This window comes from Podarcis filfolensis, assembly GCF_964270895.1.
Source record: "Podarcis filfolensis genome assembly, chromosome: 10".
NCBI lineage: Eukaryota > Metazoa > Chordata > Lepidosauria > Squamata > Lacertidae > Podarcis > Podarcis filfolensis.
The window spans coordinates 4,272,520-4,294,621 of NC_139612.1; the positions used below are offsets into that span (position 1 = coordinate 4,272,520).

Sequence of the window (22,102 nt, forward strand, 5' to 3'; positions counted from 1 at the left end):
ATATCTGGGAGACTGTATCAGGAGTTGGCAGACACTCCTTCACTGTAGCTATTTAAGCAGCAATTGGATGGCTAACTACCAGGCATGCTGTTTTTTGCATTCTCTACAGCAGATCCTGCATTGATCTGGGGGATGGAAGATCCCCTTGAAGATCTTGAAGATCCTGTTCTAACATGAGGCTTATGAATTCTTGTATCTTTATCCCTGCAAAACTAGATCCAGCACAGAGGGAGGGAGAGAGGGAGAGTCATGTATTCCTTTGTATCTAGGCATTATACTTACATGGTTACCTGGAGCTTCTGCAGGTAACAAAACAAATAAGGAAAGTCTGGGTGAAGTAGGAGACTGGAGTAACAGAATGACAAAACAAATAACACTGATCCCTGGATAATACTGAGACTCGGTCATCAACAGGATAGAGAGTCCATGAACAGTGCTTCTCTATGTCTGTAAATCCCACTGCCAGCCCATTAATTGAGCATCTCATCCATTGTCTGGAACTGATCTCCTCCCTTGCTGGGAGATGAGTTGATGGTTTAATAGCTTTTTCACATTTTTGACTTCTACACGTTGCAGCAGATGTTCAGTTGATAAGCCATTAGTTCATAATAATTACAGTATGCCTGTGTGCATAAAAGATAACAGCCACCTGGATGTAATGGGCAAGTTCCCTTTTATTATCCCAGCTGCTGAGTCGTCAAAAAGGTATTAGTAAATACAAAAGAATCTGATTCCATACATAACGCCTTACAGGGTTACAAAGGCAGGATATGCAGGTCCCCACCCACAAGGAGCTTACAATCAAAGGTAGACAGTGGGGAAAGCAACAGGAGAAAAAGTTGAACATCAAAGGAATAAGGGATGATCCAGTTTTGACCTTAAGGTGTGTTGAATTAATCTGTAGTCTCTCTAGAAAATGGTGGTCTTTCAGAACCTCTTAGGAGGCCCACCTGTTTATAGATGGGCAGTGATGTTAATTTTGACTAGGCGAGGTACTTCATAGACTGCTACATTTGCTCAAGCTGGCTCTGAGATCTTCATTAAGCTGCTCTGAGGCCTCAGTTTGCAGCCCAGAGGTTTCTAGTTTTGCTTCAAGGGTGTCCATTTGCTGCTGATCTTTGGTGTCTTTTCCTTGCTGTGAGATATATTTCCTTCAGGCTACTGGCTTTGGTGTTTCAATGTCCAATTCACTTGGACTCGAGAGTGTTGCTGTTATTTCCTCCATTCTGGAACCATTATATGGAACAAAGCTAATATAAGGCCTTGGAAGACTAGACTCTAGACATGTTTTCTGAACTGAAAACCAAATATGTCTCAGATTGGCTTAAATGGCAATCCTTCCCAGGGAGCTCTGGGAATTGTAGCTCCAGGAGGGGAATAGGGGTGTGCCAACAATTATGAGCATGCTTAGCAAACCACAATTCCCAGGCTTCTTCAGGGGAAGCAATGGCAATTTAAAGTGGCATGATACTGCTTTAAATGTATAGTGCAGATGGGACCTAAGTCTTTAAGAACCAAACTGCATGCTACATTAATCATCTAGTTTGCCTTTCAGTGCAAGATTTTTCTTTCCAATAGCCAATGTAGGAGAGGGTCAGGAGGGAAGTAACTTGGATTGTGACATTGGCATAGAGGATCAAGAGCTCCATCTCTCTGTCCTCTGCTGTGTTAGAGATGGTGGCTCATATATGGTGGCTGTTTTTGAAAGAAAAGTCTTGTACTCAGGGGCAAACCTGAGTACATTAGTACATTAGTACATGTTACATTAGTGTAACATGTAGCTTGGCCCTTAGCAACTGTGGCTGATTTAAAGGCCTCCACGACTTTGAATGGGATTTGGGTTGAGTTTGTCTTGCCCGTTGAAATTTGGCAGAGAAGGAAACTTAACATTATCAGCATTTATGTGAACTTGGAACGTGCAACACACCCTCAAGACAATGCTGATCTTTTGTGCTTGGTAACAACATGATTATGGAGTGCTGCTTCCTTAATCTGCACTCAGTTTCTCGCAAGTGCAGCAGCACATACATTTCCCCATGAGCTGTTGGTTTTATGGATCTTGGATGTTAGAATCTGTGCATCATGGCATTAGCAAGAAACAGTCTAATTGCCCTTTTAATGTGTACAGGTAAGTTGGACTATGACAGAGGCAGGTGAATATACTGAGAGAAATTGTACTTAAGAAATACTTTCTCAGATAAGGATCTTGGTAAGCAGTATCTGTAGTTCAAACCTGAAATCTGACAAATCAAAGAGAAAGAAGTAGATTTTCTTCCTTTGATCTTTCTCCCTATTTTAGCAGTTTCAAGGATGACAGCTGACCTAATATTTACTTTCAACCCGGTCAATCTGAATGAGTCGACACCTGTAGGAACGGTGCTAAGTCAAGTTTCTGACCCTGATGTTAATGACACTATAAATACTTACAGGACGGATGATCACTTGGACAAATTTAGCATTGATCCAGGTAAGTATGCAATGGTTTTTCATTAGGGCATGTTCAGTATCTTCGTAACTTAATTTTGGGATGAAGAATGAATGAAAAACAAGAGGGTGAAATCACAAGTGTGTGCTTTGTGGCTTTATAAAGTATTTTTATAAGTACAGACAATATAAAAGAAAATGGGCAGGACGTAAGAGGTTGTCCTGGCCTCAATAGTGAGCCTTTCCTCCCAATTCATTTTGCACTGTTGCCTCTTTATCCTTTTGGTTTTTAAAATAGTTTTGCCCCAAATTTCCCCTTCAAAATTGTATCAGTCCCCCTCCCCCTAATGAATTTAAAGGAGACTAGCAAAAGGAAGCAAATACTTCAGGTAGGTCAAGAACCATAGTGGGTTCTTTACAATACTATCCCTACTCTGAGTAGACCCACTGAATTTTTTGAATACAATTAATTTTCATCCATTAATTTCAATGGTCTGCTCTGAGCAGAACTTAATTGGTTACCACACGATGTCTACTCTTTGGGAACAATTCATTTAATTATTATTTTTTACAGTGCTTCCCTGCAAATGCACTCCCATCCCATAAATCAATTTTGCAGTAAACAAAAGTATCTTTTGCAACCAAAACCATTTCCTGAAATGAGAACAGGGTAAACAGGGCCATTGCTGGCCACTGAATTATTATTTCTTATTATGAAATTAAAATACACACATTGTATGCCAAATATACAGGATATGCTTTTGGCAGGGGCACTGGAGGAACGAGATCACGGCAGAGTGCGGACTGGAGTTCTTCTGTGTGTGTACATGCAAGGGAAAGTGTCAATGGTGTTATTGAGAGCAGCTAAAAATGTGCAGGTTACAGAAGGTGAGAGACAAGGTAAAAGCGAAAATCGCAACAGGGACCTGACCTAACACAGAACTCACTGAGAGCACCATAACTTCAGGAATGCTTCACTATCATTCTTTAGCTTAAAAAAGGCCTGCCCATGTGGTAAACCATGCCATCCCACACTGCAGATCTCTGGCAACATTCTGCAACATCTGGTATGTGGGGCTGTCCTTGATGACAGTTTAGAAGCTATAAAGGTAAAGGTAAAGGACCCCTGACAGTTAAGTCCAGTTGCGGATGACTCTGGGGTTGTGGCGCTCATCTCGCTTTACTGGCCATGGGAGCAGGTGTTTGTCCAGTTTTTCTGGGTCATGTGGCCAGCATGACTAAGCGGCTTCTGGCGAAACCAGAGCAGCACACAGAAACTCTGTTTACCTTCCCGTCAGGGTGGTACCTATTTATCTACTTGCACTTTGACATGCTTTTGAACTGCTAGGTTGGCAGGAGCTCAGACCAAACAACGGGAGCTCACCGTGTCGTGGGGATTTGAACCGCCGACCTTCTGATTGGCAAGCCCTAGGCTCAGTGGTTTACACCACAGCGCCACCTGCGTCCCTTTAGAAGCTATAGGTAAAGGTAAAGGGACCCTCACCATTAGGTCCAGTCGTGGCCAACTCTGCGGTTGCGGCGCTCATCTCGCTTTACTGGCTGAGGGAACCAGCATACAGCTTCCAGGTCATGTGGCCAGCATGACTAAGCCGCTTCTGGCGAACCAGAGCAGTGCACGGAAACGTCGTTTACCTTCCCACCAGAGTGGTACCTATTTATCTACTTGCACTTTGACGTGCCTAGCAACCCAGGGACCCAGCAACGGGAGCTCACTCCGTCACTCCGTCACGGAGATTCGAACCGCCGACCTTCTGATTGGCAAGCCCTAGGCTCTGTGGTTTAACCCACAGTGCCACCCGCGTCCCTTAGAAGTGAATAAGGTAGGTGGGTTACTGCTTTAGAACAGATGTATGGATTATATCACTCCATTCTTAAAGCAGTTGTACCGGCTACTGGAATGTTTCTGGGCTCAATTCAGAGGGCTGGTTTAACCTTACTGCACAATCTTCTGCATATTTACTCAGAGGCTAAGCTCCACTTTGTTCAGGTGGTCTTATTCTCTAGTTAAATGAGTTAGGATTGAAGCCTTATAGCCCCAAACAGCTTGAGACAAGAGTAACTTGAGAACTGCATCCTCTGCAAAAATAAATTTCTGACTATTCAGATCCTCCTGAAAGGCGGAACCAATAGATGGGGAACCTACAGCACTCCAGATGTTGTTAAATTTCTGCTCCCATCATCCGCAGACAGGATTGCATATGGTTAGGATGATGGAAGTCATAGTCCAATAATGCCTGGAGATCCAGATGCTCCCATCGCTTTCATTGGCTCTTCTTTGGGTTCTCCTCCCTTAAGAAGTGAGCCCAGTGATGATGCACAATTGTGGATGGAGGCTCACATTTGCCCTTTCCCAAACAATACAGCCATCCTTTGAAATCCACACTCCTCTGAATTCTGCAATTCAGTTCTCCAGCTAAGCAATGTGTACAAAAATAAATATACAAGCACAAAGTGTGCAAAAAATTCACATATTAGTGAAAATAGTAAAAAAAATAGTAAAAATAGTAAAAAATAGTAAAAAAAAAATATAAAGGAAAATCGTTTTGCAAAAATATGGTTATTAGGCAAAATTGCACACAAAACTGAATATCAGGAGAAATTTGCACTAAAATGTTGGTGAATTTTCATGAGTACTTGCTCTTTAACCAAAAATAAATAAATAAATAAATCACAAACTGATATAGAAGTGATGGAACTTAAGATTGGAAAAATGAGAAACTGAGAGAAGCCAAATTTCACAGATTTGCCCATCTATTGGTTCCTTTTTCTTTGTGGGGATATTGACTTTGGAATTTCCTCCCTTGGGAGACTCACCTGACACAGAGCCTGATATATTTTCAGCACCAGGCAGAGACCATTTTAGTTGCTTGGATGCTTTAGATAGTGGGCTTTTCTCGGTGTTTTGATCTGGGACCTGATCTTTCTCATCTCAAAAGTTCCGAAGGTCAAAAGTCAAGTAAGCAGGTCATTAGCCTTACTGCTTCAAGTGGCTTGTTTCCATGGTCATGCAAAACAAGCGGGAAGATATCCGCTCTCGCAGTGAGTGCTACATGGTATGCTGATCCCATCCATCTCCTGCTCTGTCACAACAACAGCATCCAGATCAGCACAGATGGGAGCAATATTATCTGCCATGTGCTTAGCAAATTGGTCACAGCACCTCCTTGAGGGTCCCAGGATCAGCATTTCAGGGGGGCGGGCAAAGGTTCAGTAAAATTTAACAAGTTGCTCATTCAAGGCTCAGGTGCAACCCTCCAAAACCTGTTTTTTTTTTCCTTTCTAAAAAAGCAGAAGTGATTTTCTTTTTTTAAAACCCCCAACTTATTTTAACCATAACAGTATCATTGACACAGACAAAGTCACCCCTTTCTGAAAGGCCCTTTATTTTGCCCTTGGCAGGTGTAGCTATTAGCTAGGTGTAGCTAGAATCATTGAATTCACACCAGTAGACATTAATGCAGCAACTACAGAGGTTCCCACACAACAGTGCATGCACTTGATACAAACTGATATATAAAATGTGCTTGCCCCCACCCTAAATGCGCTGGTTAATTGGTCCGTGTATTTCTTAATCTAAAGACAAAACAACAGTGGTAAACTGTAAAGCAGCTATCTTTCTTCTAAGTTTCAGGCATCATTAAAAACAAGAAAGTATTTAATTTTGAAAGAGATGACAAACATTATGAGCTGCTCATTAAGTCGGGCCTTCTCGCAAAAAGGAAACTTCTCATCATCAACATTCATGATGTTCCTGAAAAACCCAACTGTACAGACCCTGAGTTTGTTTTAGGAACAGGTGAGAAATACTAAATTTGATCCAATACATTATGGTACTAAATATAACAGAAAAATAAAAAATCTCATTCAGTTCCCCAACAAACCCCAACCATAAATGAATGCATAAAGTGCTAATCTTAACAATGCTAGCTCCATCTATTCCAGTCCGCCACTTGCAAAATTAGTGCTGGCGCTGAGCTGTGAGCAGCAGTCTGAGGTGACCCAGGAGCTGGGAACCAGAAATGGTGGGAGAAGCCCATTCTAGACCAGAGGAAAAAGAGGAAGGTAGAGCAAAAAATCAGCCAAGGATACAAGAACACATTAGAGCTGCCACATTGCTCAAGCAATGCTCTACTGGAACAGGAAGTAGTCTTATACTCCAGGGGTGGGGAACCTTGGATCCTCCAGATGTTACTGAATTACAATCCCCACCATCCTTGGGCACTGGCCATGCTTTCTGAGGCTGATGGGAGTTGTAGATCAGCAACATCTGGAGATGCCAAAGGTCCCTCAATCCTGTTATACTCCTTCCTTTCTAGGAAGATCCAATGGCCACCCTGAGTAGGCAAAGTCATTTCAGGACCAGAAGGTTCTTCACTGAGAAGTTTCCACCAGTAGTTCCATACTTCATCACGTGGGGCTTCTGCACATTGTGCAAGTAACTCCTAACAATCAGCCAATCCCATGCCTCTAGCATCTCACCAGTAGAGCCTTGCTGTTGGTATCAGTATTCTGAGGTAAACTACTTGTAAAAGCACATTTCAGTTTTTGTTTATTTATTTGCTTCACAGCTAATGTAATTGTTGATGAAAACTTGCCAGTATTTACGTCAATCTACAGAATGGAAGCAGCAGATGAGGATCTTGTAAATGGTGATCATTTAAAGGTATGTAGTTCTCTTTCTCCTGTTGTAGTAGAGTACATTCCATAGGTGTTGTTTCTAAAAAGCTGAAGTGCTGCTACTAGGTTTTCAGGAAAAAAATGGCCCCCAGTTTCCTCTTTGGGGAGGGACTGCATTTTGCTGGCTATGTCACCAAAAGGTCCCTTCTTGCTGCAATTTCTACAGCATTTGCTCCTCTTTTGAATTATTTGTTTCTGAATCTCAGCTGTACCTATGATATGTCTACACCGTGCAAATGATAGGTATGCTGTTTTGCAGTTCACTGTGGAGAGAACATTGTCTGCACCCAAGGAAGGGGGAAAGTTTTTTATCCTGGATCCAGATACTGGTATTTTGAGCCGGAATGCAAGCCAGCCCCTGGACTATGATCAAGGATATCATGTAATAATGATGAGTCACTGCGATGTAATACTGTGCAAGGCTGAAGGGGGGCAGGAAAAGGATTTCTGTGAAAATAAATGAATCTGTGGTCTAACTCAGGGCGGGGGAGAGGAAAGGGGTCATGTAAGTAAGGTTAGCTAGCATAGAATGACTAGATGTGCCAGGATTGCTACCTTATGCATGTGTTGTGGCCAAAAATCTCTACCATGCCTCTCCTTCACCAGCAGAACAAATGGTTGCATCTGGTTTGGTTTAGAGTAGACCCACTAAAATCAATGAGTTGTATCTAATGAGAGCGTCATGTTCGCCCAAGGACTTCTGCTTGTGCAGTGGAACTTCTTCTCCCCATGTCCCTCTCCTATAGATGCCCTGGAGAGTTGGTGGAACCATGAGGAGAGGAGAGGGAGAGGACGTCCTGTTGTGCTGGTGGAAGTCTTTGTGATATCCAGATGACTTTGCTGGATACCACCCATGGGACTGAAGTTAAAGGTCTCCACTGATTTTAGTAGGTTTACTCTGTGCAGGATATATCCCATACACAACTGTTGCTGTTTTTAAAATGCTCCTCCATGAAATGCTTCTGTGGGATTGCTGATGTTAGATTGCTCAGTTAGACCTGTCACCAAATTTCACATAGAGTGAAACCAGAAGAGAAATTGGAATTTCCCAAAAGGCTGAAATGTATTCACTATAAAAGATAGCTCAGAAATCAGTTAAGTAATAATAAGAATAAAATATTTAGTATATTTAGTATTAAGTTTGTACTTGTTGGATTCTTGCCCTGTGACCATAAGATGAAGGGAAGTATATAAATATGCATATCTACTATATATTTCTGAAAGTGGTTTGATTGTCCATCTGTTCTCTATGGGTTTAGATATTCCTGTTGGGTTCCTGAGGTGGGGGCAGCGGTCTTCATCGATATTTGAACACCAGCCACCATTTTGAATTAAGTGACAAACCAAAATGTCACCCTTCTTTGTAAATAATAATAATAATAATAATAATAATAATAATAATAATAATAATAGTTTGATTTAGTCCACTATAGCTGTTCCTATGAATGTTCTATATTCGTAATTGTAAATTTTAGACGGTTATTTTTTAAATTTTAGATGGTTGTAGTTATGGCTGTAATAAATGTGATGTTCTGCTCCACCAATATTTTCTCCTAGAAATTTCAGTTCGTGATGAGAGCTACAGATACAACAGGAAACTTCTGTCAAGGAACATTAACCGTGAATATTAAAGACTTAAATGATGAAAAACCTGAATTTGAGTAAGAAATGTGTTTCTTTTTATCAAGGAATAAAACAAAAAAGGACTGTTTTATCCAAGTTTGCTTGAATACAGAAATTTTTATAAACACTTGAAAGATAATATGATCTTGTGACTTATATGGCCTTGGCTTTTACTCAAAGCTTGATGACATTTGACTAAAATAAGACTATAAAAATTGGTTTTGTAAAATGGAGGTTTTAGATGTGTCTCCATTTTCAGTTTAAGGCAGTAGAGCCCACAACCATGGAATTCCCTCCCCACGGAGATCCGTCTTCACACTTCATTGATCAGTTTTCAATGAATGCTGAGGATGCAAATCTTTGCCCTGATTTGATTCCTGAGATGTATAGTTTCAGAACCCACCCTATTCTTGGTGACTGTATTTTTTATTTTTTGGTAATTGTAATTATAGGGTGAAGGGCTGTTAATGTAGTAGTAAAAGTAAAAATAGTAACAAGAACAACAACCCAATGTTAATAATAAGGATGCACACATGAGGGAGTTGGGATTGGCTGAAGATTCCCCATAATTGGGCAATTGGTGATATATTTGGGTTTGCTGCTTTGTAATGTGCAGAAGGGCATTTTGCGGTATTGTAAGCATTTACTTGCCGGTGTTGCACATTATGGAGCCATAGGTTTTTGAACAAAGCATAAGAAATCACGAGACCCCAGCTTCACCAGTAAATATATCTTACTTTCATGTTTGCCACTGCATTTAGACCCCTTCCTTCAGATTCTGTGAATGTGACCGAAAACGTGCCGGTAGGAAGTATTATTGCCACAGTGAAAGCGGTGGATCGAGATGAGAACAGCAACATTACCTATGCATTCATAAAGCCACAGGCACTGTTTGGCTTGGACCAAAGTAAGCGATATCTTTGCACATTTTCAGGATAGGCCTCATAAGAATTTTGAAATGGTTTAATTTCCTCAGCGTCCCTTCCTAGAATTTTTATTCACACAAAATCTCCCTATAAAGTGTCTAACTACTGTACTTCTTTGTGCCTCAATGATTTACACAACCAGTTCCGGTGATCTTGATGCAGCTTGCTTCTATGTCTGCCACTGCACTGTGCAATCATCTACGGTCCCACTATGTGTAGCACCTCGAGTACACTATGAACTAGCCCCTTTTGTCCCAATAAATTACCGTATTTTTCGTCCTATAGGGCACACCGGCCCATAGGACGCACCTAGTTTTTTTTTTGGGGGGGGGGAATAAAGGAAATTTTCCCCCCCTTTATTTCCCCCCCAAAACCAGGTTGGGGAATCCAAACCAGGTCGGGGAACAGCGGGATGGTGGCGCTCTGCCTCCCTGCTGTCCCCCGAGCTTGTGGGGCTGGCGCTGGGGAGAAGCGCGCTTCTCCCCAGCCCCAGCCTCCAAACCAGGTCAGGGAACAGCGGGAAGGCGCGCTGCGCCTCCCCGCTGTCCCCCGAGCTTGTGGGCTGCAGGCTGCTGCCCGCAAGCCTTGCGAGCCCGCGGGAACTCCCGCCGGGCTTGCAAGGCTTGTGGAGAGCTTCCTGAAGCCTGGAGAGTGAGAGGGGTCGGTGTGCACCGACCCCTCTCGCTCTCCAGGCTTCAGCGAAAGCCTGCATTCGCCCCATAGGACGCACACACATTTCCCCTTCATTTTTTGGGGGGGGAAGTGTGTCCTATAGGGCGAAAAATACGGTACCTTAAAGGTTACAAGTGATAGGACTTAGTCTCAGTTACAGATAGGTAGCCGTGTTGGTCTGCCATAGTCAAAAAAATTTTTTTTCCTTCTAGTAGCACCTTAAAGACCAACTAAGTTAGTTCTTGGTATGAGCTTTCGTGTGCATGCACACTTCTTCAGATACACGTGGTGTATCTGAAGAAGTGTGCATGCACACGAAAGCTCATACCAAGAACTAACTTAGTTGGTCTTTAAGGTGCTACTAGAAGGAAAAAAATTTTTTTAGGACTTAGTCTATTGCACCATACTCTCTTTTCTTGCAGGAACATTTCAGAGTGACATTCAGTATGATCTATCCATCGCAATTTCCTCATTTCTGTTCCTTTTCCCCCACAATCAGAAAGAGGCACAATTACTGTTTTAGAGCCTTTGGATTCAGTCAGTACTAAACATGTCAGAGTTTACCCACTGGAAATTGAGGCAAGGGACGATGGAAACATTCACACTGCCTCTTACACACTAATCGTATTTGTAGAAGATGTGAATGACCAACCAGTGTGTGATCCAAGTTTTTCTACAGGAACAGGCAAGTTGATGTTGACTGCGTCTATTAATTCAAAGTAATTGAAAATCAGTTCTCAGTGGGCAAAGTTAAACTCTTTTAATCTTCTTTGACTACAGTGGGACTTAAAAGTATGTAAACTAACGTGGGTAATTTGATCATTACATATTATGAAAAACAATCAGTAGATTTACACGTCCTTTAGCTCTGCCTTCATCCGATTGACATTAGAAGGTGGGGTTTTTTGGCATTAATGCTGTCTTTGAGCACAGTGGAAACATTCAGCTAATTGTACAAAAAGAGAGAAATGATATGAAGTGGGAAGTTCATCAGCAATTGAGAGGACAGTGGTTAGTTATAGAAGAGATTGTAGTGATCCAACATAGGCTGCATTCAGACAGCATATTATTCCATTTTCACACAACATAAAAGCAGATCTAGTGAAAGTTCAGCATTCATTTCTGCCTTAATTCCTTCCAGAAAAAAATATTTCCAAACCAATTAACCCAGAAAATTGTGGAAGAGATGGAATTTGGGCACATGGTGTATGGGCATACAGCTCTTTTATGGGTGAATCATGGGGGCAGAGAAAGGCAGATTTAAGGAATGGGTAAGGGGGGTAGTGACTTGTCCTTACATGTCATTACATTCGTTGCTGTGTCACAACACTCTATTGGTGTAAATGAAATTTAGGGCCACATGCTGGTATATCATTCAAAAAGCCACAATTCCATAATGTAACAGACACTGTGGTGTGAAAAGAATGTTAGAAATGGGGACCAAAGGACTGCCTTTATAGTCAGTGAAACTAATGTAATAAACCTCATTTATGCCTCAAGATGCTGAACTATCACTGCCAAGAAGAGGACATTTCATGGCCTAGTATAGGTGGGAGGTCAGGAGTAGCGTTTTATTTTGCCTGGGGTGCAAAAATGCTGAAGCCTTGCTCTGTGTACAAACATCTGTTTTTCTTGGCTAGCTGGGAAATCTTGTGAGGTAGAATTTTAGTGCTAAAGTTCTGGCTTCACAATGAGATTTAGCTTCGTCTCACTAGAGAATAGCCTAGCTCTGCTCAATTTTCCTTTCAGTTACAGCTTCTACATTCCTTATTTATTATTATGTCAGTGGGATGCTCACCTGCTATTGACCTACACAAGGACAGCAGAGCCTTAGACTGGGCCTATTATTTGCAAGGAATCTATGTTTTTCCCGCTCCCCCGTTGCAAATGGGTATAGACGATTTCTACATTCAAATAAACCATTTATGGTTGTTACACAAATTCTGTTTGCCTGACTTATTTTAATGGGTCTGGTTTGTTATTCTTATTGCCCAGGCATTTCTGTATCAGTTCCTGAAACATTTCCAGCTGCCCCAGCTGTCTACACAGTTCTGGCAAGAGATCCGGACCCAGGCGAAGAAATTGAAGTATGTGGACAAGGGGTGTTCCAGAAATGCTTTAGTCAGTGAATGGAGTATGCCACAGTAGGAACTCGCCTCTACTAAGTTCTCAGTACCCTACAAATGCAACTTTATATATCTGGGTTCATAATGCAGAACCTGAGATTGCAATTTCCCCCCTCTTGCTTAAGGAATTTCCAAGTTCAGTACATGACTATTCACAAGTAAGTCTCATTGGCTTTAATGGGGTTTCTCTCAGGTGAGGATTTGTGAAATTAAATTCACTTCACATTTAAAGGTGAACTTGCCAAATCAGCATTTTCCAAAACAATCTGTGAACCAAAATGCAGCTAACCTTTGAAATTTTCACTTCTCTGAATTTTGCACTGTAGTTTTCCAGCCAAGTCATGTGTACAAAAGTACATGTACTATGGTAAAATCTTCCGATAAATGCATATGTTAATGAAAACAACATACAACATGCATTATATTAAGGAATATTATTTGCAAAACTGTGTAAATTAGGCGACATTGCATGGAGAAAAGTGTATAGTAGGATAAATTCACTCTAAAATTCTGGTGAATTTTCACAACTTTTTTTTTAAACTGCAAACTGATTTAGAAATTTGGGGAAACAAGAAACTTAAATTGTCATATTTGCCCATCCCTTGTCACAAATAAGTGAGTATATGATTGCAGCCCTAGTAAAGTAATACTTCCCCAAAATCATGGATTTTTTGAAGCGGTCTCAAAGTTTTTCTTGTTATTTTCAAACATTTGGTTTGGGTGAAAGAAGAACTGGTCCTAAGAAAAGCTGTATTGGATTGGACCAACAGTCCATGTAGCCCAGTACTTTTCTTTCCAGCAGTAACTAGCAAGATGCCTCTGGAAGTTTGCAAGCAGGGCATGAAGAATAGGGAATATTCCTGGGCCAACTAAGGTGGTTTGCAGCCTTGTACTCCAAGACATTCCCATTAAAATGTAGGTGGTTTTTGTTTTGTTTTACTGTTACTCCAAATAGCCATTCTCACTTTTTATGTGGCCTTCTGGGCATTTGAAGCTGCTTCAATGATTTAGCATTCTCCTCAGTGGTATATTTAGTATGTTCAAGGAGGCACACATGATTCTCCCCATTTTATCCTCACAACAATGCTGTACTGTGGGTTTTGCTGAGAGATGGTAACTGGCCCAAGGTGAGCTTCATGGCTGAGTCTCCCAGGTCCTAGTCTCATACTATAACCATCACAGCACACTGGATGTAGGCAGGAGAGTCCTTTTATTTGAAGTAGTCCTCTGGTGGAAAACTAACCTCTGAGAGCCCTTCAAAAGGAGAACTTTCACCTGTAAAACAAGACCCTATACCTACCCTCATATTGATATATGGGACTATTATCTGACTAAGGACTATTTCCCAAACACCATTGAAAGACCTTGGGAACAAAAGCCACCCTAAGCACAAGCTGTGAGTCTCACAACACAACACAACACAACACAACAACACAACACAACAGTGGCCTGTAGGGTAATATTTGCCCATATTCAAAATGGGGTTTGGGGGCACTTGTGGGGATTTTGCAAATAATGCTTGCTACTAATAATGCCTGAGTCAATAATTAGCTAAAGCCATTTTTATGAAACCGGTCTGCTGAACCTCCCACCTTCTGCGCTCCTTCTGCTCTATTCCTCTTGGTGTTCTGATTCTTCCGATTGCGTTTCTCCTCTGTGTCACTGTGTCATTCTTCCTGCCTGCTTTCCTAACGTTCTTCCTTAGTTCCACCTTCACTGATAAAGCAGCAACCCCAATTCACTTTTACAGCCCATTCCTTCCCTTTCTGTGTTGTGATTTAGGGCAAGGGACCTTAGCAGACAAGCTGCAAAACAATCGACTTCATGGATCCCTGCTGAAGCATACTGTGTATGATTGAAGGCTTTCTAGTGTCACACCACCACCAAGAACAGGAGAGAGAAATGTTGATTATAGTCAGACTATATCCTTGTGTTCACATGCTCAGGTTTTCCATTGCTATTGGCTGTAAGAAGCCTAATTCTGAGATATAAGGTATCAGCTGAATAGAAAGACGTTGTCATTCATCCATCACTATAGGATAATATGCCATATTAAGCCCTCTTGTTTGGCAATTAACTGTTTATTCTGAGATAATGGATTTGTTTAGCTCTTCTCTCACAAGCTGATTTGTTTTAAGAACACAATATTTTATCACATGAAGGTCAAGGGTGTTTGAAAGAGAGGGTAAAAGGATAGGGAACAAATTATGCGTTGGAGTAAGATAAACATCCTAGCCATTGTTTTTGCACCACAAGTATTCCTTGGCACTCTCTTTTTGTTTCAAACAACTGAAAGTATGCATTTGGGGAGGGGGGAGAGTAGTTCTGGTTTTGCAAACAGAAGGGAAAGAAGTGATTTCAGTAAGTCTACTGAAATTGCATTTTGCAACTAATTACATAAGCATAACCATTAGTACTCAACAGCAAACAAAATTGAAGGAGAATTGTTCAAGTGCTCTTCCTTCTCTTGCAAATACTTCCTTTAGAAGCCCTGAAAATGGAAAGGAATAAAATTCTCTGACTAGCCAATTAAAGCCTCTCTTGAGAACTGAAATACCTAGTGTGATTAACAACTTTTGTATTTGTGTTTCAAATATGCTTTGTGAGTCTAAACTGCAGTCTGGACAATGTGTCCTGACTGTACAAAATTAAGTTGTGTATTGAACACAGGAGAGTTTACAAGGGCTTTCTAGATACTTAACATTAGTCCATCCCCCCTTACACAGGGGAGGGGAGCACTTTTGGCCAGCTGGACCACATCTTTACACCCCCTCCAGACACCAGGTGTCAAAGCTGGGGCAGTGGCAGGAGGGTTCTGCCTTGTCAGCATGTTTCCTACAGTGAAGACACTGGTGAAGCAGGACCCATCAGGATTGAACCCTTTAATCCTGCTCTCCACAGCCTGGTAATCGGAGTAGTAAAAGAGGTGATTAGGAATGCACACTGATTAGCCCCTGTTCTTTACTACACACTTCAGAATAGGGACTAATCTTTGCGTAATGCCTGGAATGTCTCGAGGGGCTGATGTACCAAAGCTTTCTCTCAATAAAAGATAATAGGAAAACCTTAATGAGTCTCGGCTCCGTTGCAGGATGCGAGGGCATCAAATGTACTTTAGCACTGCTGTGAAGTGCTGCTGGGAACGACACAGCTGTTAGTTTTTTTAATTCTAGTTTCTAGCTTTTTAGCTTTTAAATTAATGTTGAATCTTGAACTATGGGAACTTTGGCACAAACCAAAACCAAGGGCTTGGCTATACAAATACAAATATAACATTTTAAGTGTGTTTTAAGTGCATTATACAAATGTGACACTAGATGGAGATGGTGAGCTCATGGCAAATTCAATATAGTTTTCAAAACACTAAAAAAAAAAGGCATTTTCACAGCGGGGGTTTTTATGTGTGTCTGGATTCCACCCAAGTGTCCTTAAAGCATGTATGTGTGGTACAATGGGAAACTCAGGGGATACAAATTGAACTTTGTATATGAGTTGCTTGGTCCCCTCAAATTCCATGGAGGGTTCTTCCTGTCTTAAATCCCAAATCCACCTCCAATCCTCCCCCCCCCCACAAAAAATGGGTAATCCATGTTGCTGCAGCGGAAACTGTTCAGATGTCTTATTTGTTTCCCTAATTCCACAAACCAATGCTGCAAATGTACTATATGAATCAGGCAGCAGTGAGATAATTTCTGGTCCAGTTTTATATCAAGGCCTATATCAAAGCCTGATCTCTTCACACTGACAAAGAACGTTCTCTGCTAGCAGACTCATGAACCCTCTGCAAGGTGAGGGGAGACAAATGCCAGGTGGAATGGGTTATATAATCATTTGACTGCTCCTGAAATTTTAATCCTGCAGTCGACAAAGGTGAAACTACTATAAACATAGGTCCCCCATCTGTGTATAATTACATCCGCTTTCCATTTCGGAGCAAACACTCAATGGTTGTTCCATAACAGCCAAGAGGCATGCCAAGTTTTCTCTGTTCTGTGGACCAGCGGCATCTAACCAGTATGACCCTGGTGTGTAGTAACTCTCATCCCCTCAAAATCTGGGGAACAGATTTCATCTACTGGCATTTAATTTCAAACGGTAGAGGGCACAAATATGATCCAGATTTTCTCCTTATTAATAAATCTGAGGATTTAGGGAGCCATAAAAATATTATGACTTATGCACATAAATCCCATTATTAAAAATGAATGGGATAGTATAAAGAAATAATTTAGAAACTTACAACTGAGGACTTAACAACCCTCATGAAGTTCATCTGATGTTTGGAATAGGATGAGTGGAAAGGCTTAGTTTACATAAACTGTGCTCATCAAATTAATGTTAATTTGCAGTGTGTTTTTTTCAGAGTGCTCTTTAAAACGTCACACACAAAAAGCACGCAAGGCTACTTTGTCCTTTTCTACCTTTTAACTGTTTCCCCCCTTTCTTCCTCAGTTTTCTATTATCTCTTCTTCAGCCAACACCACAACTTATTTTGTACTGGATCCAGAAAACGGTGGGATTTATCGAAAAGCTGAAGCAGCTCTGGATTATGAAGCAGACCCTAAAGTAAGGTTACCCAGATACAGATCCGTTGATAACGCTCAGAACTGATGTTTGTTCTAAGGTGGTGTATTTTCCACTATTTTAGCTTTTGCCCCCAAATGAATTGTACAGTGCTAATTGGCTCAGATACATAGATAGATTGATCTATGTGATATGGGGGGGGGAATCTATCATCTATCTATCTATCATCTATCTATCTATCTATCTATCTATCTATCTATCTATCTATCTATCATCTATCTATCTATCTATCTATCTATCTATCTATCTATCATCTATCATCTATCATCATCTACCTATCATCTATCATCTATCTATCTATCATCTATCTATCTATCTATCTATCTATCTATCTATCTATCTATCTATCATCTATCTATCTATCTATCATCTGTCTATCATCTGCCTGCCTGCCTATCCCTGCATTCTAATTCAATCCTTGGCATCCCCAGAAAGGACTGGGAAAGATCAGTCTGAAGCACTGGGTCGCTGCTGGTAGGCTGTGTAATTACTATTGAGACAAATGCGGTATGAGTCTGATTTGTATAAAGCAATGGTTTCCAAAACCTGTCCCCCATGGATCACCGGAAAATTGCTGAGGCAGACCACTTACTGATTTTTCTGCCTGTTGTAGTAATTTCATTAGATGCTGTATGATTTTTAATTTTAATTTTATTGCTTTTATTTATTATAATGTATTTTATTTTATTACAGTTTAACGTGTATGGAATTCAAGTTGCAATACAATAAGATATAATGCCAGAAATAAAAGTAGCCATAAAAATACAATGAAGGATCAATATGAATCTTTAATGCAGACATGCCACAGACCGCCTGAATGAAACTCATGAGCCATTGGTGGTCCGTGGACCATATTTGGGAATGCCTGATACAAGGGCTCTTCCTATGCTCCTAAAGAAGCAGAAGAATGTCACCTAACATTGTCTTGCACAACTTGTGCATGGAAGCAAGCACAATGGACAAGTCACACAATGGGCTGGCCACATGCTGTGGTTGGCCACAGGCTGGACAGCTCTCCCCTTCCCGTCTTTGTAGTCCTGCACCAGCAGCCCAAACAGGAGTTTTATTGAGCCATAGACTAAGTCAGGCACCCCCAAACATGGCCCTCCAGATGTCTTGGGACTACAATTCCCATCATTCCTGACCACTGGTCCTGTTAGCGAGGGATGATGGGAGTTGTAGTCCCAAAAACATCTGGAGGGCTGAGTTTGGGGATGCCTGGACTAAGTGATAAAAATCTGCATTCAGCGTAATGTGCTGGTGGATGCCCTTTTTTTGTGAAGGCATCACAAAAAAAGCTCAAAGCTTTACCTTGTAACAATTGGAGTAGAACCCAAAGGTTTGGTTCACGTGAGCAGAACTTCTCTCATGGGATGAGAAATGAGGTGGTTCTCACTGATGATGATGGGGATATATTACATTTGTATACTGCCCTATACCCACAGGTCTCAGGGCGCTTCACAAAATAAAATCACAATGTAAAAACACAGAAAACGTAATCAAAACAAAAACAAAATGATTGTTTCTACATCCTCCTGAAAATCCCCTCTGGAAGGAGGTGGCATGGGGAAAGTAGGAAGGGGAACTGGTAAAATTCACCTCCCCAGGGGGAGCCTGTGCTGGCTCAAACTCCATTCTGCTAGGAGGAGGAGTCTTTCTAATCACGAATGGGGATTTCTGGATCCAACCCATACATTTCCTGCAGAAACAGGGAAATTCATTCATTCCACATCAACTGTTCATAACATTTGCATATTACCTATTGTTCCCACGAACTCCAAATAGGGTATATGTGATCCAGCACCAGTCTCTCAACAACCCAAGAGAGCAGCAGAAATCTTGAAACGTCTGATTAGATAAAGGTCACTTTGTGATTTTCACATCTGCTGAGCAGGGATCTGTATCCAGTTCTGGCTGGCTCAAGTTCAATACTTTGTCTATCCTACATCACACTTGTACAGTGTGTATTCAGGTATCCAGCTGCCTGCTTTTCCTAACTTGGAAGACAAAAGATTGGAACAAATGATGTAAAATGCAGAATACTAAGGATTTATGAATGTCGTTGATTTTAGCATTTCCGGATGGTGGTTGCTGCCAAAGAGAAAGAAAAAGCAAGCCCTGGGTCATGTACTGGAACCATAACTATCAGTATCCAGAATGAAAATGACGAGGCTCCTGTTTTTAGGTAAGCCTTTTCTGAGCTGTCTCCTTTGGCTTATGATTAGTTCATAGTTACATTTGGAGGTGTAAGAATTATGAAAGTATATACCTAATAATAATGGGATGCGGGTGGCGCTATGCGTTAAACCACAGAGCCTAGGGCTTACCAATCAGAAGGTCGGCGGTTCGAATTCCCACGATGGGGTGAGCTCCCGTTGCTCAGTCCCTGCTCCTGCCAACCTAGCAGTTCGAAAGCACGTCAAAGTGCAAGTAGATAAATAGGAACTGCTCTGGCGGGAAGGTGAACGGCGTTTCCGTGCGCTGCTCTGGTTCGCCAGAAGCGGCTTAGTCATGCTGGCCACATGACCAGGAAGCTGTATGCCGGCTCCCTCAGCCAATAAAGCGAGATGAGCGCCGCAACCCCAGAGTCATCCGCGACTGGACCTAATGGTCAGGGGTCCCTTTACCTTTATACCTAATAATGTTCGTATGAATAAGACAAATGCATTTGAAAGCACGAGTATCATACCAGAACGCTCACCAGAGAACAAAGATGTCTGCCGTTGCACCCTTGGTGGCAAAGTGTACCATTTGTGATGTAGACTTGGTTGGGTTTGGTGTTTGATCATGTGGAAATACCCCTGGTGGTACATTGAAAGATATGAACTACTGTGGTATTCCTTAAATGATAAAATTGGAGTAGGAAAGGGATGATGATCGCTTTTAAAATAATTAAATAACCAGTATTTTTTTTAAAAAATGTCACAGTTGTTTAAAACAGAGGTACTTCCCCCCTTCCAGAACATCAAAGCCCCTTTGAATAAATGTGTGGTTCCCTCAATATCCCCCTCCAAACATCTACAATCCCGGTGGGTCACTGAAGGAAAAGAAAGTGAGTGAGGGTTATGAATAAAATATGCATTAGAAACAAAACAAAAGAGTCAAGGGAGACATCTTGGATATCAGCTCTCTTCTGAAAGTGAAAAAAGACAGAATTTATTTTGCTCGCAGCTAGACAGAGATGTCAAGATAGATTAACTGTCATCTCAAACGTATGTTAAGGGACCATTCAGAAGCAATATTCTTTTGTCCACTATTTTAACAATGTATTCTTTGATGCAGTATTCTTATTGGGAAAATATGGGATTCTGATATCAGAATGGTGTGTTTTCAGTTACCTTGGATTAATAATATCCAGGTAAATATGTTTAGATGGCTGCCTTCCTTAATGGTTCATGCCATGTCCAAAATACAATAAGGTCAGGTTTCAGACTTTGTTATGGATTGATGAAAGGTGTTATGCAGATTGCAGTATGTTCTAGAACAGGGATTTGTGAGAAACCTTTTAGAACTACATACCAATGGAGAGCAGAGCCAAAGGCAAACGTAGGTGGATCCAGTGCTTTTTTTTCTTTAAAAAATGTTTAGGGGTACTTTATTTTTAATTCAAGAAAATCACCATTTTGTAGTTCAAATTGGGGGAAATAAATACAAAGTACAAAGAACACGCATTACCTCATATTACACAGCTGACAGCTCACAATAACTTCCACATTGGCATGAGGTTTCATCAGTAAAACACCACACATCCACATTCCACACTGCTTCATACAATAAATGCTCACTTCTGTCTGTGACTCAGGAAACACTGGAAAAGGAAATGAGGCCGCCATTGGGGGTAGCAAAAGAACTGACGATTCACTGTGCTACAGAAGAAACTATTTTTTTTAATTTTTAAAGTTTCTTTTCCTGTTATATTCACAAAATGTTTAGGGGTATGCGTACCCCTGCATACCCCCAGAAAAAAGCATTGGGTGGATCAATAGATATGGCACATACCTTGGTTCAGTAGGCTACATTCCAGCTTTGCACACAAACACATCCTCTCAATCTCGGCAAGCAAGAAGCATCGTTGCAGTTCAAGGACACAATCCAGGCAGCAAGAAATGCTCAGGGAAGCTGCAGAGTAGAGATGGCAAAGGGAGAGAGCAGGTATGGCCTGCTAAGAGCCCTGAAGGTCAAATAGAACGGGGGCCAAATGAGGCCCTTGAGTTTTTTCTACATTGTATTGCATTTTCATTCTGCCCAAGCAGGCACTGGGAAACCTTCTGGGCTCATGGGACCATTTATGATCAATAGGAACCGCTGCAGGCATCATGAACACCACACACTCATTCTCCCCACAAGTAATTAGGCTTGGAAAGTGCAGCTGAGGAGGCAAGAGTTAACCTTCCCTCCCCCAGGGGCACAGTGATCACTCCACGCCCCCTTCCTACCCACCAATATGGCTTGGAGCCAACACAAAGCCATTTTCAAGCCTGATTACAATGGAGGGCGAGCTATTTCTTTCTTTTTGGATGGGGTCACAGCTCTCCAGTTGACTCCCCCCCCCAATGACCCCTTCTATTGGCTATCATGGAAGGCTTCTTTTGAGCCAAATGTGGTGAGGAAGGTCTCAGCTGGGAACCAAAGGGATAATCTTTTTAAACCCAATGTGTGTGTGGGGGGGGTGTCCTGTAGAGAAGTCACAGCTGTAACACCCCCACCAAAAAAACCCTCTGTATGGCAATCAAGCTTGGAGAAAACCACATTGGCTAAGAGAAGGCTTCTTTCAATCCTAGTTGCAGCAGGGGAGGGGTGAGAAATAGGACCCTGTGGGCACGAGGGTTCATGGGCACCCATGAGTACCACGCTGGCAACTCGTGCTCTAAGGAGCGACATACAATACATGGGCCTGCCTTTTATCCTCCTAACAGTCACTTTAGGCTAGGCTAAGGTCAGTAGTCTAAGAGGAAGGTTAGGCTAAGAGAAAACGATGGTCAAAGGTCACCCCATTTGAAAGCTTCTATGGACTGTGCAACTCTACTGCATGCCTCAAAAACAGTATGG

General features: G+C 41.6%; 1 protein-coding gene across 1 annotated transcript in view; it reads left to right on the forward strand.

Annotated features, from left to right (window-relative positions):
• Nucleotides 1–2,082: 2,082 nt before the first annotated feature.
• Nucleotides 2,083–22,102, forward strand: part of LOC310744048 (cadherin-related family member 4-like) — a gene marked incomplete at its 5' end in the record, with an annotated part of 55,292 nt that continues 35,272 nt past the window's right edge. Inside the window, 10 exons of the mRNA XM_083574793.1 lie at nt 2,083–2,128; nt 2,300–2,467; nt 6,077–6,241; nt 7,014–7,108; nt 8,680–8,783; nt 9,507–9,652; nt 10,843–11,028; nt 12,339–12,430; nt 16,922–17,035; nt 19,126–19,238. Coding sequence (XP_083430919.1) covers nt 2,083–2,128; nt 2,300–2,467; nt 6,077–6,241; nt 7,014–7,108; nt 8,680–8,783; nt 9,507–9,652; nt 10,843–11,028; nt 12,339–12,430; nt 16,922–17,035; nt 19,126–19,238 — 1,229 coding nt within the window. The remainder of the gene's footprint in view (nt 2,129–2,299; nt 2,468–6,076; nt 6,242–7,013; nt 7,109–8,679; nt 8,784–9,506; nt 9,653–10,842; nt 11,029–12,338; nt 12,431–16,921; nt 17,036–19,125; nt 19,239–22,102) is intronic.